The following is a 20,053-nucleotide window of genomic DNA, read 5'->3' on the forward strand; positions in this document are numbered from 1 at the left end:
ATTTTCCCATCAATATGTAAAGTATTATGGTTGGATATAATGCCGCTCCAGTCAATGGATTGCAAAGAAGTGCAGCTCATTCAGCAGACGATGCTGTTTGATAGAAGGAGATGGAATGAAGGCGCTCTGCATCACTCGTCTTACATCCACTTTCCCATATGTAGGCGGTCTTTGTGTGTCTTTGTGTGTCTGTGTGTGTGTCTGTGTGTTATAGACTGTCCTGTGCATTGTCATGTATGTGTTATGACTGACAGTCCGACAATGAGCCTGAAAGAGAAATCACTGTTTTTCAGAACAGGAAATGAAAACGTAGACAAGAGATGAGAACAAACATGGAGGATGGATGAATATATGAATAGAGGAATGGATGGATGAATGGATGAATAGATGAATAGAGGAATGGATGGATGAATGGATGGATGAATGGATGGATGGATGAGATGGATTAATGGATGAATGGATAAATGAATGGATGAAGGGATGAAGGGCTGAATGTATGAAGGGATCAATGGGTGGATGAATGGATGAATGAAGGGATGAAGGGATGAATGTATGAATGGATGAATGGATGGATGGATGAGATGGATGAATGGATGGATGAAGGGATGAAGGGATGAATGTATGAAGGGATCAATGGATGGATGAATGAATGAATGAAGGGATGAAGGGATGAATGTATGAATGGATGAATGGATGGATGGATGGATGGATGGATGAGATGGATGAATGGATAAATGGATGGATGAAGGGATGAAGGGATGAATGTATGAAGGGATCAATGGATGGATGAATGAATGAATGAAGGGATGAAGGGATGAATGTATGAATGGATGAATGGATGGATGAAGGGATGATGGTTGAGTAGACGATGAAATATCTGATTGAACTGCTTTTTATTGTTTCTGCATTTCTAAAACACTCTGAAGGTGAGAGAACAGGAAGTGCAGCCTTTTATTCTGAAACATTTAGCTGACGCCTCCGAACCAGACGAGCAGCCTGCTGCTCTTATTGGCTTATTGGGTTTGCACCACTTGACGAGGTGCCGCTCATTTACCCCCCCTGCTGGACGGATGGGGCAGCAAAGTTTCCAAACTGCCACAGCAGCTTTTCTCATTGTTCAGTAAATTAGTTGGAAGAGTGATACATGAGCTGCAGGTTTCCTGTTTTCCCACTGACCTGCGACAAAGGCATCAATGAATGAACACATTTCCGCTGTAGCACCACGGAGGTAGTCATCAAAAATCAATCAGCCACCAGGACGCCTGATGCCCAAGACGGACTGGAAAGCGCCTAAGCCCTTCCACGTCTGTTTTCTTGTGCACCTACAAAATACAAGTTGCACAGTTTGTTGTCTCCTGCAAAGACAAACCTTTGTTCACAAGAAAAAACGCAGCGAGTCCTCTAATTTTCAGGCTGTGTCGCATTCTCAAAATTCGCCATGAGCTGGAAGTGCCGGCTGTTGGCTGAGGCAGGCAGAGACTCGTCAACAGCGTTAGCATTGAGCACAAGTGGTTTACAAAACAAAGGAGCGAGGACGGTGGGGGGGTAAAAGAGAGAGAGGGAAAAGGGAGGGGTGGGGGAGTAGGTAGATCTCTTTGCACTCCTCAGTTAAAAGATACAAGGTCAAGAACACTTAATGTGACGAGACGAGTGATTGAAGAGGAGCTTCAAGTAGAATCTCCTTCAGGGAACTTGAAATCAGACAAATGTGCATTCGTCCATCAAGGCACGATGGACGCATCTGGATCAGTGGACAGAAAGACGAAGGCGAAGACAGGCAGGAAGGGAAATGTGTCCTGGTTTCTGTTCATGGTGGAGTGAGACGTCGAGCGAACACATATTGTGCGGTCGCTGCTGCGGCCCATTAAAGGCCCATTAAAATGCAGCCATGCATTCGTTTAGCTTTTTTCCACAGCTCCCCAAAAAAACAGAAAAAACAAAAAACCAAACTGCCTTCTGTGAAGTGATGTGAGCGAAAGTGAAGCCTTTGGAATTATCTTTGTTTCTGCTGAGAGCAAAACAACCAACATTTCTACTGCGCTGTAAAAACAACAAAAGTGTAACTGTATCTATAAATTTACATTTTATTCTTATTATTGTCGTGATATTTTATCAGGCTGGATTTTCCCGCTCCTGTTGGTAGCTGCTGTCACGCTCGTTCCCCTTTGGGCTTAGCGAAGTCTCATCTTCATCATCAGAAATCACAATAATGAACATGTTGTGTATTTGCTGCGTCCGTGTTGTCAGCTTAATGAAGATGTTTTCTGGTGTTTTGTGTTGCGGTGAACTGAACTCCCAGAGCTGAAGTGATGGAAGCTCCAGGGTGGCGGGGGAACGGACTGAAATCTCTGAAGCTGATCTGATCGTCGTGCAGACGTAGAGAAGATGTAAAATTTACTGTGTGTGGACCTTTTTGTGAGGATTTACTTTGGACGAGAGTCGAGCACGTGGAAATCGTACTAAATTAATTTGATGTCATTAAATCTGTCATTTTAATATCTTTTAACTAGTCAGGAAATATGTTTCCTGTATCAGCAGAACAAACATAACCTGTCGTAACCCTAACCCTCCGACACAGCGGCCTTCAGCCAATCAGCATCAAGCTGTTAAACTTTTACATCCTTTCAGGCCCCCACCTCAAATTATGGACGCCAAGAGACTTTCCAACAACAAGTGTCCCTCTAATGGCAACTTCCTCCTCCTCCTCCTCATCATCATCATCTTCGTCATCACCAGCATCCTGGAAGATTCCTCTGGTGGGATTCAACTTAAAAGCACCCAACTGTGGATCACTCCCAGAAAGAATCCACTTCCTGCCGCACCAGCTGGTAAATGTCCTCTTATTATTTCTGTCAGATATTATTAGAACTGCTTTCACTAAACCACGTTAGGACTCCACAGCGAACGCTGTCCTGCAGCAGTTTATGTGGCTGAATCAGATTTCTCTTCATTTCTTTATTTATTTCTTCGATAAAGAAAATTTGAGTGAAACCAAAAGACCGTCACGGGTTTGTATCGTTTTTGACATGAGCTGAAACGGTCTCAGAGGAAGCGCTGATGGAGTCGGACATCTCGGGCAAAGATGACACAGAGCGACAAAGTCACAGCGTTTCCACTTCACTGAACCAGCAGGGGGCACGGGGGAGACACACAAAGGGTCGAGTGGAAATGATGTCAAACTTTGACTTTATTCTTCTATCTCTAAAGACCCATCGTTGCAAAAATTAAATCTAAAGCTAAAAAAAAACACAAATTCCCAGAGTAGAACTGAGTTTATTGTCATGTTGTTGTGGACGCTGTCAGGAGGCCATGTGATTGTGACTTCCCTCCTAAAGGAACTTCTGGGGCTTCACCTTTTCTTCAAACGAGACTCTGACCGACCGTCATTGTTCAGTCGACATCATAACGTGTGACACAACGAATCATCTATCAGAGCAAAATGTGTCTTTTTTTTTTTCTTTTTCCCAGTCAGTGAAATTTGTGTCATTAAAAAGGGGATCTTGTCAAAACGATGGCGTGATATGATCTTTTTATTGCAGTTTTATTACAGTTTTGATCTAAAACTAATGAATGTAATGCGCTAAACAAGGATATAAAAGCATATATTGATATGGATCATCACCAAACTTTGGTTTTTGTTAACTAAAGCGTGCAGCAGATTTTACTGAAGCCAACTTCTCTCCTATATTTGATATTTTCTGTTTATTCTGGCTGTGGGAGAAGATCCGACCTCACGGGGAAATGCTCGTATTATGAAGCGAAACTTGGAAATTATTCAGTATACTTGGGTATTGTTTTCTGGGATTCTCCGTCGCCCGTCGTAGCCAACAACCAGAGGACGAAGGTAATTCGATCAAACGACACTTTGCTTCATCTTTGCCTAAAGCCGGACCTTTCTTCACTCCTAAAAAGCTCCTCAGCCACCAGAGTGTGTCATGGACCGTCTGACCTTCACATCCTGACACGTGACTCCTGATCCATCTAGTTTGAGAAAGAGAACTGAATAACCGGGCAGCCTGGGAACACGGAGTCAATGTTCAGGGTTATGTTTTCTAATAATTGATCCGATTGTATTCTGAGCTGTTTTCCTTTTTATAATTCTGGAACTCTGATTGGCTTTGGGAAGTGCAAATCACAAAGTGCCCGGCGATCTTACACTTCTAATTCAGAATCAAATCAAATCAAATCAAAGTTTGACTATTCTGCAGTAAATTCATCTCACCTCCAACTCCGGAGGAAAGAAAGTTGACGTTTAGTGATGTGATGTCCCTGCAGGATGCAGACTACGCGGCGCTGCAAATCATTTTAGCACCCTCCCCGTGATAGATTGAGCTTGTCTGGTGCTTTGAAGGCGACTGATTGGGCTCCATAAAAAATGCAAACTCAGCACGTCTGTTATATGCCACATCCGGGATGAGAAGTTTCTCAAATAATCCTAAACTGACTGGCGGTGACGGGACTCTACAGCCAACCTTTGGCATTTCTAAAGTCACATACTGAGCTTTCATACTGAAATAGGACCTATTGCTGACGATGACCTTGACGTGCACGTTTAGCCAGCACACAGGTCTGTTTATCCATTTTAGCAACTAGCATACATTCATCATAGCTTTCTCTCCTTTCAACTCGCACTTTGTCATAAATTATAAGAGAGGTGCAACAGCTCTGGCAAATTGTTTACATCTAATCAATAATCCGAGTGATCAAAGCAAATTATCTGTGTGCGATGTGCAGACAGAGAGATAGAGCCTGTTTCCACAGCAGAGCCTTTTTAATGGGCAGAGCTTTCAAACTGACTTTTCCAACCAGTCACTCAATAGCAGAATAATTTAGTACAAAAAGGACAGCAGGATGACCGTTGCAAATGAGTCCAAAGACCAAAGATGGTTGCCAAGCAGCAAGTCATCTATGGAGGTTTTTAAAAAAAGACCAAGAGAGAGAGAAAAGAAAAAAAAACCTCTCGTGGACAAATTGATTTACCAATTCAAAGCTAAGTGGGTGACCAGAAACCTGATCAATTAGGTGGCTGGTTTTACGGAGTCATGAGAGGATGAAAACTCCAAACAGACGAGTTAAATCATGATACACGAATGAAGGAGGGTTGATTTTAATCGTACCAGTTGGTTTTATTATGACAATGCACACTTGATAAGCAAAAGCCTTGGCATCCTGCAAAAACCAACAATATTATGCCAATACGAGTCACTCGCTTTGAGCCTGCGTCGACCAGCCACTGAGCGGACTGAGCCTTACATTATTATTGCAAAGGGTCACTTTCAGTCGAAACTCATCAGCAAACAGAAAGGACATAAAAATAAAATTTGTGATTACATAAAATATGGGTCTTTTTTTTTTTTCTTTTTAAAGTGGGAGATACATTTTGATATGCAAACACACACAGTGAAATAAAACGCTTGAAATATGTGACCCAAGACCAAAAAAAAAAAAAAAAAAAACCCAACAAAAAAACAAACAACAACAAAAAAATGTGTACATAATTGAATCATAATTGAACTTCTAGGCTAAAATTTTACAAATCACAGAAGACTAATCATTAATCATGTTTTCTTTTAATAATCAAATCATTTGAGGCTGTATCAAAAACTTTGTAAAAATAAAAAATAAAACTAAATCAGGAGATTTTTCTTTGTCTGTGAGCTAATTTCTGGAAATTTATGGTTCTCTCTCCGTCGCCGTCTCAACGACCTCCAAAGTGTGAATATTTGTACAATTCCATCCGGGATGGTCTCAATGGCACACAAAATTTCTCTTGCCACACTGGAGAGAAGAACTGCCTCGTTACATAAAAATAATAATAAAATAAAATAAAAAAATCCCTGAACCAAAATAAGCTGGAGGGCTCCTTTTTTTTTTTTAACTGTTCAGGTACATTCGCTGCGGTTATGTTGACCTCGAGTCAGGCCATCGAATATTATGTTTAATTTTGGTGAACTGCTGTCAATAATCAGGCATTTAAATCCACATTAAAGTAATTTACAGGTTAGTTATACCATTTATTTAGTCATAAAACCAGGAGTTGGTTATTTCTTTGTTGATTACTGACTGTTAGATGTGCTGACGGTTTGAGGGAAGATAACGGCCCGTTAGTGATACCAGAACAGGAATAAAACTAAAAAGCTCCTGCAGGTTACTTTAGTAGAGGCAGACTCTCTTTCTTCCACCAGAAAAATATAACACAATCTATCAGAACATCTTCCAGATATACAGTGAATTTCAAAACCAATGAAACAAACAAATTATTTATTATTCATTTCTTCAAATCTCTTTTTTTAGGCTACCTTGTTATTGTCGTCTTTACTAGACGTTATGAATAAGGATAGAAACAGACAACTACTGTTAAAAGGCAAACCGTACTGAATCTGAATAAACACACCCACTCATTCCCACATGCGCACAAACACACACACACACACACACACACACACACACACACACCTTGGCCTCCGATTCTCTTGTGTCGTCTGCAGGGTTGATTTGAGATCTGTGTGATCTATTTATTCATATTCAGAGAACCTCTCTCTCTCTCCTGGTTAAAAAAACGTTGTTGCCCGCAGTGGTCTGATGGCAGTTCACTGTCGTCTCGTATTATTTAAAAACAAGACAAAAGTTGTTAGGCAAACAATTCAGTCAAAAAAAAAATAAAAGGAAGAAGAAGAATCTTGGGATAAAGATGAGAAACAAAATCAAAGCCTGGTTCCAAATCAACAGAGGGGAAGAAAAAACCAAAATGATTTGCTGGGAAGGGAGAGCTCATCTCCCAATTGTCACTTCTGACCGACTGGTCGACCCGAAAAGCCAGTGTGATGAGAATTTGTTTGTCTTAGGCCACTGTAGTAGCTGGGCTACCACTAAAACAGTAGTCCCTCCCAGCTGTTTCAACCAATCATCCCATCCGTTCACGGTAAAGCCCCACCCGCCTCCTCGCTCCCCTTCCCAAGCCTAAATCCACTGTAGCTGTTTTGTACTTTAGCACCTCTTGTCATCTCTCCCTGTAAAAGTCCAGACAGACACCAGAATGGAAACGGTTACAGTTCCTCGGGTATCCTCTCCCTCCACCCTACGAGGGGAGGGCTAAATAAGTCTTAGGGTGGCACGTAGGGCGGCGGGGATCTGTAGGGAGTCATGTTCTTGGGACGGGATCCTTTGCCCTCCATGGGAGCGGTGAAAGGAGGCGGCGGCTGGTATGGAGGCGCGTTGGGGTCCTCGTCCCGCAGAGCCGTGTACTCCCCCAGCAGTTCCTGGTTGAGGGGTGTGGTCTCTGGCGTGGCCATGTTGGGGTACTCAGGGGGCGGGAGCGGGGGCTTCTCTTCCTGGAGAATCAAGGGCATGCTGGAGGACGGAGGCGGCTTAGAGTCATCAAGTTCGTCGGCAAAGATGATAGGCACGCCTTTTTTGATGAAGGTGGCTTGGTCTTCAATGGTCAGCTTGCCCTTCCGCTTCTTCCTGTAGCAGATCATCGCAATGATGCCCGCTATTAACAAGATCGCTGCAACCACCACGGCGGGAATGACCGTGTGGAGATAGACGTCATCCGTGCTCTGCCGCCCCGTTCCAAGGGCTGGAGTGACTGCTGGAGGATCAGGTATGTCGATCTCTCCTGGTGGGATGAAGGAATAGGCTTTACAGCTCGCCCTTCCCTTCACCTTGACGTCCAGTGGTCTAAATTCAGGCTCCATGGAGTACCTGAAAGTCTGCGAGGGCCTCCCTTCGCTATCGGCGAGCATTCTGCTCATAGCTGCGAGTTGTTCTTTGGGACAAGGTTGCTGCGGGAGGCTGGTGTTTGTCCATTCCACCACAATGGACCCTTTGCTGATGTTCCGTAGACTGACTGTGCTGCTGTTGCGGTCTCCCAGTGCATATGCCAGCTTCTTGACTAAAAAGATTTTCTTGTGGATGTCGTTGGTTATCGATCGCGGCTCGCCTTCAAATCGGGCGGTGAAAATCACAGGCGTCTTGTCGTTGGTGGGCCAGCGGTTAACACGCACCTCAAAAGCATCGATGGCGCTCAGGCCGCCTTTGTCAGTTGCCTGCATGAAATACTCATGCTTGCCCACATGCTGAACATCAGGCATGCCGTAGAGAAGCTGGCTGGTGGTATTGAACTGGATCCAGGATCCCTCTCCCACCATGTTATTGTTGTTCAGCCTGAGGGTGAGGCGCAGCTTGTCTGTTGTTCCGTCCTCTTGATCGAAGAATGTATCCGATGAGATTTTCACCTCGAAATATGTCCCCACCAGTGCGTTGACCTGGTCAATGGGGTTATGCAAAGTTGGTTTCATATTGTACGGATCCGGAACGACACCAGTGGCTGGCGTGGTGCGTGCGGACGGCTTTGCTGTGGACGTCTTTGGCTCTCTGGGCACCGGTGTGGATTTAGGCCTCTTAGGTTTCTTGGTAGGTTTTCTGGTAGGTGTGGACGGTGTTGCGGTGGCTTCCACATAAGTCGGCCTGGTGATGGTTGGCTGGATGGGAATGGTGCTGGTAGTCTCCAGTACCCGTGTTGGTTGAGGAGGTCCTAAGGTTGGAGTGTGGGCGATAGGGTCCCGGACTCTAATTGTAGGCTTGCCCGGTAAAGGAACGGGGCCTCTTACGGGAGGGGCAGAGCTTTCGGTTGGTGCAGCAATAGACGGAGAGGAGAGAGTCGGGATTATCCTCACTGGAGGCTCCACCACCGTTGTCGGAGGAAGCACAGTGAGAACGGGTGTTGGAGTGTTGTTCAGTTGGCGCCTCACCCGCTTGGGGACATGGGGCTTCTTGTTGGCGATGTGCCACCCCACCACAGGGTAGCCCAGCTTGGCTGACATCGTCCCCTCCTTGGCAGGACCCTGGACACTGCTGATATTTGGGACTGTGCTCTGGTCCAGTGAGCAGCCAAGCTTCCAGGACAACAGGGCCCCATTCTCCACCACCTGGAGACACATTGAGAATATTTTAAATGTAATTAGCCATCAAACTATAAAATACATTAACTAATTAACTAACTCATATTTATTTATCCACAAAACCATCTGTGCATGCACTTATTAGCACTCCTTCTCTTTATCACTCTCTCAGCTCGCCTGTTTGCACACTCACTCACCTTCTTGGCGTTTCCTGGCCCAGCCATGAACGCCGACATGTCAAACAGCCTGTTGTTGACCACAGGGAGTATCTTCATGTGATGGAGCTCCACTCCGGAGAAGCTCTGCATGCTATCCAGGAGCCCCACCCTCTGCTCAGAGCTCATCTTAGTTAAATCGGCGTCCAGGATCACTGTCAGCACCGTCACTGGTTCTTCATTACCACACATGAAGGGCTGGACATCGTCCTCGGTGGCGGCCTGGTTGGACGTCAGTTGAACTGAATCTATGTCGAAATGATCCTCGGGGTGCACCTCGATGGAAAACACCTCAGAGGAGGAAGATTTGGTGTGATTGGAGATGGATACGGAGATGTAATGGACGCCTTTGTCCTCCTCCAAAGGTAGACCCTGGAGGATTCTGCTGCTGGCGTCCCAGTGCAGCCAGGCGGGGAGGCAATCCTTCCCCATCTCAGTGATCTGAAAGAACACACAAACACATTTTTATAATCACACAATAAAATTATCAAGAGAGCTGAACAAATGGTTTAAAACAATAAAATATGTGAGCGAAGAAGTGACACCATCGGAGACCTGAAGGAGGAGGATGTTTGTTAAGAGCTAACACATTTGACAGTTTCATAAAAATAAAAAGAGGCTAGATTTAAAAAAAGTAGCTTCAACACAGTATGAAGGTTTTTCTCTGGAACAATTGAACGGATTTAAGGGCAGGTGCTGTTGGTGTGTCCTGATGAAACATTGCTTTTGTTTAGACGCCTTTTATTTTTTCCACATCTCGCCATCGCAGATTGCATTTCTCATTACGCGTATTTGCCTTTCAATATTTTATCATTTGGTTAAATCTGATTTCTTATTGATCCATGCTGCATTTTTTTATACAAGCAATTTTTTACAGGAAGGCAATAGACGTGGAAACGAGGGGCGCATGCTAAAAACAATATGAACAGGATTTACCGCCGGCGGCGCCAGTAAATCCTCCGCCGCGTACAAACACACATGCAGAGATGCTCAAAACAAAGCTCCGAATTGTTATTTAAACCCAAGTAAAATTAAAATAACTTGGCCAATTATACAGCTGGGGACGCCCCCGTGGCAGGAGGCTGATGGAGAGAAATGGATCACAGGGGAGTGACAATGCATCCACACACATAAATCCAAAAACAAGAACAAATGCATCCTGTGCTCCCCAGCCCCTACAAGTTAATTCTGCGGCTAATAAATCCTGGTTGATAAATTATGTAGAGGCGGCGCTCCCTAGACACATCATTAATGCTCTAACCAGCACACAGGCAGCACTGGGGAAAACACACACACACACGCACACGCAAGTGTGTGCACATTATCAAGCATGCAGTCGTAGACCGAAAAAAAAAAAATAAAAGACACGCCCATACAGAAGGCTGCAGGCACAGACACACACAGGAAGCCGTGTGTACGTTTTCCCTGAGACAGACTGTCCACATGGTCAAGACAAAAATCACACAAAAACACACACAATCACCCCCACTCCTCCTCCTCCAGGTTCCTTCTTTCTTCGAAAAACCTGGATCGCTCCTTTTTTTTCCCCTTGAGCAGAGGAGGCAGCAAAGGAACAAGGTGGAAATAAACAATTGAAAATGATTTTCTTTCTATTTTATTTTCTTATTTCCTGTCTCCGTCGTCTTCCCCTTTATTTATTTGTTTCAACATTTAGCCCGGCTTTCCTCTCTCCTGCTGCCATCCTTCCAAAACGTCGTGTCGGTTTCAGTGGGAGATAAAAGCTCGTTTCTGGGGTGTTGATTTTCATCCAAGATTATAAAAATAGCTTGAAAATTAGCTTCAAATATTGCTGGAAGTACTTTTTCTTTCCCCCATATTTTAATTCTGTTGGACCCAGCAGGTTCATTTTAACCCAACAGGCCTTTACAGCCATTTCTTGTGTTCTTTACTGGGAATCTTTATGGTTGCTGCAGCAATCAATGATCTGAATCAGGACGTTCTCCTCGGATTCTCGGATTTGTCTGTTCATATAAGTTGTAAAGAAGTGACTGGGATCTCTTCACCACTCTTTTTGCCCTCAAAGGTTCCTGCTTCTTTTTTTTTTTCTGGGTGGTTCTGTTGATCACCTGTGATGCTGACACCCAGCTGTCTCATGCCACCGCTGACTCCGACCTCGCCAGAGCCGCAGGGCAAAACGAGGATCAGCGCCACCAGCTAACGGCAGCTGAAAAACTAAACATGATCATCTTACTTTGGCATATCAGCTATATTTCACAGAGGAAGCGTTGCCTATTAAGAAAAACAAGAAACAAAAAAGCGATTTGATTTAATTTGTCAGAGCCTCAAAACTTCAGGCCGAGTGACTCTTGACACGGCATTACAAATTAAATCACAAAGAGACAATGAAGGACAAGTGAGTTGCCAGGCAGTAATCTCATCATAACTGTCATTATTGCTCCGTAAATTGCTCAATTGTGTCCTGAAAGCACATGGATGACCGCCTTCCTATCTGATGCCAATTAGACACGGTGACACCTTATATTCATTTATTTTCACAAGCTCCAAATCCAGCCGGCCCCGTGATTCTGCTGTTAGAGGGAAACTTCCAACGGTCCGACGACACAAAACGCACAGACCTGGCTGCACTGGACTCACAGAAGTTCTTATAGACTCACCGAAGTAATATTCTCAAAGTCAGTGATTCCTAACCTGTGGGCCGCAAAATCATTTCCATAAAACTGTGATCAAGAAGTGTGTGATTTTTATAATTATATAAAAATAAAAATGTATAGAATAATGTTTGAAATGTTAAAACTCTGTCCTTTATGTTCAATCTTCAATGAAAAAGTGCTCTGAGAGGGGGTGGGTGTGGGTGCCAACATTTTTGAGACTTAAAAGTGGGCCCTGAGTTGGAAAAGGTTGGGAGCCGGCTCAGTAGGTGTTCACCAACAAAAAAAAAAAAAACAAAACAAAACTGTAGAGCCTTTTAAAAACTCCTACATGAGCTTGTCTCTGTGTCCCCCCTGAAAACAAAGAACATGGAAAATACATCAAATCCCCCAAAATGTCAAGAAAAATATTTCATATCTTTCCCTGGCACAAGACTTCAGAGCTAGAGAGCTGAATGTTTTGGCCCTAAAGGTTATCCTGTGTTCTCACAGACTCCTCTGGCCCTCCCGTCCCCTCCCATACAGCACCCACCGCTGGCAAGGTTACCGCAGGACGTCTTCCAAGCAACAACCGGGTTGGAGGAAGCACAGAGGGCTGAGCAGCAAGAACCAAGCAAACGGATCCACTTTGCAGGAGGATCCCGAGACGGTTCCCAGGGGGGCGGAAGCATAACATGGAGATGCCACAATCAAAGGTTAAATGTTACTCCGGGTCTTTGCTGAGCAGTACACTCAGATTTCAAAGCTTGTTCAAAATCTTTTCAACATGGAAGTCATGTTGTAAGTCCCGTCTACAGTCAAAAAAAATTAAAATAAATAATAAAAATAAAAAACACGCATCCCTTCTCCTGCTTCCTGCCCTCAACGGTGCCATTAACAGAGAGACATCGCGGCTGCAGAGCACTCAGGAGATGAAAGAGCCAGCTAAGCTCAGAAATGACGATTAAAAACACAATAACAGATCAAAGCTGCTCACACGGAGGCAGCGACAACGACGGGAGCATCAATCCGGAGAGGAGACGCCATGGATCTTCTTCAGCGGTCTGGTCACTGCACACTGCAGCGATACCGGGCCTCGCGGTTGTTTTGAGTCTTTTTGGAGATGAATTGCGTCCGTCTGCACCAAAATTAGAAACTCCTTTTTGACTCCTTCCGCACAGCCAGGTGAGTGTGAACCAGTTTTGAATTATGTGGCCTTTAAAAGGAGGAACATAATTAGTTTAGATTTAATGTTAATTAAGACATGAAAACCTTGAAGGGGATTTTAAGAATGAATTACTGATACGTCTAAGGAAGCCTCAGCCCTTTAATTAGAAGGGAATAAACAATTATCCCATCAAAGTTAGGATCGTTTGTTCTTACTGATGGATACACAAATCAGCCGTGACTATCAGCACCAGAAGTTACAGCGACAGGCGATGTGGTGCAACAAACCCGGCCGGAAAAAGAAAAAGAGTATTTGAAGTCTATATGAGCGACAGGCATGAAACACGAGGAGACGATATCAGATATCCCTGGCAGCATCCTCGGTTCACTCTGCATCACTGGACGGCACCCTCTGCCTTCTCAGCTGTTCAGCGCTGAGCGTAGCTGCTTCAAGTCAGGCGGGTGGTTCGTGTAATATTTGGTGAGTTTGGTTTCAAAGCGTGCGACGAGATTTTTGTTTTGCATTTTTTTTTTTTTTTTTCAATCCCCCCTCTTATCTCAACGCAGCAAATTCAGTTTGGAAAGTTGAATGTTTAGATATCCTCGATGTTCTTTCACATATTCTGCAAAGTTAAGACCTTCTTCAGTAGCTCAAGATCGAGATTGAGAAGTGTTCTTTTTTTCCCTCCGTCAGTTTGGGCTAACTCAGTAATGGGCTACATTTCAGGGGAATCACATCCCATTCTGACGGATACAGTTCAAGTCTGTGTTTTCAAAATGGAAAATATATGATCTGGTTATAAAATACAAACAGTTTAACTGCCCAGAAGTCTGCAAAGAGGTTAAAATAAGCGCCTCCTGCCACAATGCTGCTGCTAGCACAGTAACAATACTGAAAAGGGTTAGGAGACTTTATATGTTCACCAAGACAAATCAATCCCACACATCTGTCAGATCCAGATTTAGCATATATATTTTATTTCACTTCAGTGTATCAGTAATCATCAGATCTGTATCAGCTCTGAAGCAAACATTGACAGGCCTGATATTTCTTTTACCAAAGGACTCGACAGTTATTTCTTGCAGAAGGAAAGAAAGTCTTAAAATTCGTATAAGCAGAGTTTTTTTTTTTCTGATATGTGCCACACCCATCCACCCAATGGAAGAGGAAACATAACACCCGCTCATTTACTGTGCCGGTAAAGTGTTGCCTTTATCAAATAGACACACACACACACACACACACATACACAACAATAGATTCCTCGGAGAACGAGGCAGTCAACTGAACTTGGACACCGACAGACTGAATCAGGGATGGACGGACTGATAGAGGGAGGTCAAGCAAGAAGAAGGAGAGAGAATACAAACGACAGAGAGAGATCTCCTAAACATAGAGATATTACGAAGAGGCGTCAAGTCTCTCAGCCTTCAGGGATGGGGGGGGGGCAGCTCATTGTTGCAGCAAGAGGAGAACAGGGAGAAAAGAGACCATTGTTATCGGGGACCCAGCTGACAGCTTAACAGATAAGCCTCATATTTTGGAGGAGGAAGAGGAGGAGCAGGTGGGGCACACCGGCGAGATATGACTCAGGATGCAATGAAGGAATCAGGAAGAAGGAAAGGACATAAGGAAGAGAAAACAGTGATGGAAGGGAGGAAAAAAGGTGAAACAGGAAAAAGGAGTGAAAATGATGTTGTAAAGCGAGAGAACAAGAGAAAAGGAAGGAGGCGGGGCCAAGACAGAAAACCTGAAGGGAGAACGTGAGGAGGAGGAGGAGAGGGAATCGCTGGCATGGTGGAGAGTTTCCAGTGGAAAATGTGAGACGAAGGGAGGGAGGGATAGGAAAGCTATAGAAGGAGAGGACGGGACGGCCAACCGGAGGATGTTTATGAGGGAAAAAGCCCATTTTCTACTGTTAAAAATTCATTTATGGCCGCCGTCCACGGCAGCACACATTTCAGCGCTGCAATCGAGGAATGGGAAATATATGACCTGATCAGCCAGGCCGCCAAGTCCCGCAACTCTGAAATGTCAACTTGTCAAGTTGCAGGAAACCTCCCCTCCTGCTCCAGAGTTACAGCTCTCTTTGGGGTTGTTTTTCTGTTTTTGTTTTTTTATTATTTGGCTTTTAGTCCAAATTTGAAGACTTTCCTTCAAGTTGTTGTCGAGTTTTCACCTTTAAGGTTTTCAGAAAAACTTCCTGCAGATCTGAAAATAAAACCTCAAACCTGCTTCGATCTAATGGCCATCGGGGGTCGCCTCTCCTGGCTTTACAAAGATGTCAGATTGTATTGAAGTCTATGGGATAATGGCCCTGCTTCTCCCTGATGTATTAGCTATAAAGTTTTCCTGATTTGTTCATGGTCTGACTCTCATGATGTTCATTTTCTCCCATAAACCAACACGTGCATTATAGCAGGACGACCACGTGCCACACAGTGAGCTTCGTCGCTGCACAGCTTTATTTCCACTTTATTAAGATTCAACCAAAGAAGCCTGCAGTCACACCTGAGGTAAGTAAAAAAAAAAAAAAAAAGTTCTGTGAACAGCGTCTCATAGGCACGATACTGACCTTTCACCCTGCTGTCCAATAAGACCATCTGCCATATATTACCTGCACATTAAAGTACTTCATTATGCATTAATGGATCCTCGAACATAAAACCCATAATGCATTTCCAAAACTCTGCACACTTCCCAGTTCACATCCGACATAAAAGCATGCCGGTGGAACGTGAGTTATGAGGCCTTCGCTCCGCAGTAATACAGTTGGGTGGAAATGTAGATTCCCCCCAGATGAAATACAGTCCAGGAAAAATAGATCCCGGTCTATTAATAGTCCGTCAGTGTCGGATGCACAGGAACAGGCCGTACGGGCACCGAGAGCAACTTTGACTCTGAAGCAAATCGCATACGTGCCCTCTGCACTGACCAACATGTGCACACACTCAGAGGCACAAACACACCGCAGCCAAGCAGCCATTAAAGTATGACGATGGAGCTATAAAGGCTGTGCACACACTCACACACACACATCCTGTGGTTTCTCTCATTCTCCTTCCAGGTCGCTCTACCTCTCTCTCTCTTTAACCTCGCAGTTTACGACAAAGACCAGATTCTCAGGAGCCGACAGGAAGCCGGAGTTTAACCGAGCGGAGCCAAAAGTGTTTGTGTGTGTCTGTGTGCGTTTTCTAACGACAAGGACGACTAGAAGGCAAGCGAGGAGGCGAGCGCACAGCTTGCCTCCTGTGCAGCAGTCGTCCAAGGACCGGTTTTGGCTCAGCAAACACAACGTTACCTCAGGACCCGCTGTGCGACGCCGGACAGCAGGAGGAGGGAAAATAAAGGAGAGCCTGAGCAAAGTTCCTCCGAGACAGATGTTGTGTGTTGAGACGGTGTGAAAAGGAGAGAGGAGAGGGTGAGCAGGACGGGCAAACAGATAGTGGAGGAATAAGGTGAGAAATACACACACACACACACTGTGTATACTATTTTCACATTTGTGTATGCATGTGTATATTTGTACAACCCCTGCCTGTGTGTTATCGCTCTCTCAGCACGTGGCTGGTTTTCCACAGACTCTCAGCTTCAGCTCTGACTAATGCTGCAGCCCCGCCAAAATTACTCCCTATCATCAGCGCACACACACAAAGTCAGAGACACACAATATTCTTACCAGTAGAAATGTTCCACTATATCTTAACTCTTTGGGGGAAACTCAGAAGGAAGGTGGAACAATAAATATTCACACACACACACACACACACACAACGCTGACACGCCCCCTCAAACAATACTTAATTTCCTAAGAATAAAAACTGGTTGAACTTTTGTTTTTATGGATGTGATGCTCTAAATGAAGACAAATAAAGGGGTTTTGTTTTTTTGGAGCTCGCCGCACAATCACTGTCAATAAAATTGTTTCTCTCAGTTTCATTTTGCCTCTTGTCTCTTTGAATTAAATCTCTTTCTTCAACACCCAACAGCAGAGAAAGAGCGAACGTCTGATTATTTTCATCATCAATTAGTTCTCAAGTTATTTTCTCGATTGAATTAACTTGTTTGGATCATTAAATGTTGGAAAAAGTGAACTTAACAGAAAAACACTCAGAAATCAAAGTTATTTAGATTTATGCCTTTTTCTGATGAAAATTACTTCATTTATCAGTTTTCTTTCTTTTTTTTTTTAACAGCTACCAGATTTTATTCTTCAATTTATAGATGAACTGAACTGGGTGTCCGAAAATGAAGAAAAGCAGAAAATACTCTAAGCTGAGAAACTTTTTTCATGCCTGAAAAATGAGAGGTAGGTTTGGGCTATTCTCAACATTTATCTTAACACATATCATTGTATAACAGGGGTTATGAAACTGTACTTTGTGCATCAGGCCCTGTTTTGGTAATACATAATGATAATATTGCATGATTTGTTTGCAACTGTAGGCAGCAAATTGAGGTTTGAGGTTTAAGTGAAAAAAATTGTATATGTGATTGATTTTGTGATTTTTTTTTTTAAATCTTTTTGTGAATCTGTTGCAAAGAGTCACAATCTCTAACAATAACAATTAACAGTTCTCTGATTTGGTCATTTTGATAACGACTAGAGGTGCGACGGAGCAGAGTTCGAGGCCGAAGGACAGTCAAAAAGTCCGGTAAAGGGAGAAACTGCAGGTCACAGCAGGACACAGAACCAACAGAGAGAAGTTAGTCCCCGATCACTATGGATGTCCAAATCGTACTTCAGATATTTGACAGATTGTGTCCCTCCGACTGACTTCATAGTCAGAAGAATCTGAGAGGCTGACCGAATCCTGAAAGGACCTTTTCTCCTCCTGATGCAGGAGTCGGCCCTCGCTTGTCCCTAGGTCAGCAATTATCCCCCTTTTCTTTGATGCCGTGTGAATAAAACATTAGCTATCCTTATCCAGCTAACGAGCCATAGTGCCGACACAAACCATTAAATCTTAAACACATTGCTTAGGGATAATGAGAGATATGATATAGAAGGGCTCTTTTTATTTTATTTTATTTATTTTTTAAAGTCGTTCAGATACGGCGGCGCTGCAGCTGCAGAAGAGACAGAGGCCGGTCACTTGAAACAAAATCAATAGAGTTTTAGATGAGAGGAATAACATAGGAGAGTTTCATTCCAAATGGAGACTTCAAGCGTTTGAAAACACGCAACACTTGTAAGAACAAAGTTACTGTGTTTGATTGTCTCTTGGACGAAGCAGCGCAGCTCCACTCAGTCAGCCAGACGTTCTGCCTGCTCATGACCTTTAAAGGATGTCTGCAGAACTGGAGAGGACTTAGAGCATCAAGTACGTACGTATCTACTGTCACGTGAGAGTGAGACCGCAGGACTGGGCCTCCTGCACAAACTAAGAGACGTTATAATGACACAGGACTGTGGGTGAAGGTACAATTTAATAATAATGTAAGGAATGAATGCTGGTTGACGTCTTATCGTGAAGCTTTAAGACTGTAAAATGATGCATCGTGTGTGATGTGGTAACATTAGCATCATGTGGAAAGCTGAAGTGCCGCCGCCCGAGCTGGAGATGAGCCGATGGAAGGGTTAGGTTAGGATCGATCAGTTAATAGCAGCAGGATAGGATGTGAGGAACAAAAACTAATGGAACTGTATCAGCAGTGTGAACTGCGATATAAAAAGGGAAAGTCTGAGATTCTCCGGAGCTGCCAGGGACGGCGGGGGGGACCGACCAACGAGGGAGGACTTCCTGGGATCGCCGACAGAGCAGAACTGTGACGAGAGAAAATAAGGAACCGTCTTCGATTCACAGCTGGCACACAGAAAACCTCCGGGAGGCTTCGGACTCCGCTCGACTCCGACATACGAGCGTTTACCGTCACGGTGGTGACCTCTTCTCCGCTGGGTTGAGTACGGTTAGCACTGGAACAAGCCACTCTCATCCCATCCAAAAAAATATCTCCATATTTTGATTCTGAAACAGTAGTGGTTAGGGAAAAACATGATTCCTCTAAATGTGGTGAGGTGGATGATTGATTATTACGCTGCTAAAAGCCTTCAATAAAGACACAGCAACTGAAGAAAGAATTAATGACTGTCAAATTGTCATTTAAGCATCTTTTCCATGATTGAAACAATTTAAGACATCAACAGCTCAACAACTAACAGGTTCTGAAAAGTAACTTTTAACTCTTTATCCACTTATAAATAATAGAAACAAACCCTTAGAGCTCGTCAATACCAGCTTTTGAATTAAAACCTAGCAATCCACCCAGAGCCCCGATCATCACTAATGTGAGCCGGCACCAACAGATGCTTCATTATCTCTCCAGCAGTCACCAGAGGTGATAATATGATATGTGGTCAGTTTTTTAGGGCAGCTCGGGCGATTCGCTGACTCGATGCTAACTTGATGAGGAAAAGTGACATGTAAGGCTGGAGAAAGTTCTCGAATGTTAAACTTGTCTCTGAGAATAAACAGCTTTTAATACTAATATCGGATTGTGCCAATAGGAATAAAAACACACAAGTCCTTAAATAGTCCAATTTACAGAGGTCTGATGGGCTGTAGTCGGCTGGTTTACCGAAAAGAAGTGACGGCTGTTGGAGTTTGATATTGAGCTCGTCTCTTCCAGTCTAGTAGATAAACAGTGTTTCATGCTAATTTAGCAAAAGAATGGCACACGGCTCCTTTAATATGCCAATATATAATCACAGGCCCCAGCATCTAAATATAATCTGGCAATGCAACCTTCACACACCAAATATAGCCCGGCTCACTAAGCCTAGAAGAACCAATCCAATGCAGAGCGCCGTGCCGCAACTCTGCTGCTCTTCTTTGGGTGACGACCGCTCATGCCAGAGGATGACTGGCTGGTCCAAAAACCTGCAGTTGCTGGGCTACAGAGGGACACACCATAACAACATCATCACACATCCGACAACGTGAAAGAGACACAAACTCCCTTTTTTGGAAGCTTTAGGGAGGATAGGGAGTCAAACGGCGGTAATTACGTGCACTAAAGGTCAAATGGAAACGACACCAACGCTGACATGAAGGCATCAGTGAGATTAGCAGCCACATTAGTCAAAAAAGGTGGAGATGTTTCTGCTGCAGAAATGTATGTCAGATACACAAACCCACAGCTAAAAACTAAGAAGCG

General features: G+C 44.0%; 1 protein-coding gene across 1 annotated transcript in view; it reads right to left on the reverse strand.

Annotated features, from left to right (window-relative positions):
- Nucleotides 1-5,864: 5,864 nt before the first annotated feature.
- dag1 (dystroglycan 1) overlaps nucleotides 5,865-20,053 on the reverse strand; it is a 45,468-nt gene continuing 31,279 nt past the window's right edge. Inside the window, exons 3-4 of the mRNA XM_029502827.1 lie at nucleotides 9,101-9,559; nucleotides 5,865-8,930 (exon numbers count right to left, since the gene is read on the reverse strand). Coding sequence (XP_029358687.1) covers nucleotides 7,104-8,930; nucleotides 9,101-9,559 — 2,286 coding nt within the window. The 3' untranslated portion in view covers nucleotides 5,865-7,103. The remainder of the gene's footprint in view (nucleotides 8,931-9,100; nucleotides 9,560-20,053) is intronic.

Source organism: Echeneis naucrates, chromosome 5 (genome assembly GCF_900963305.1).
Source record: "Echeneis naucrates chromosome 5, fEcheNa1.1, whole genome shotgun sequence".
Taxonomy (NCBI): Eukaryota; Metazoa; Chordata; class Actinopteri; order Carangiformes; family Echeneidae; genus Echeneis; species Echeneis naucrates.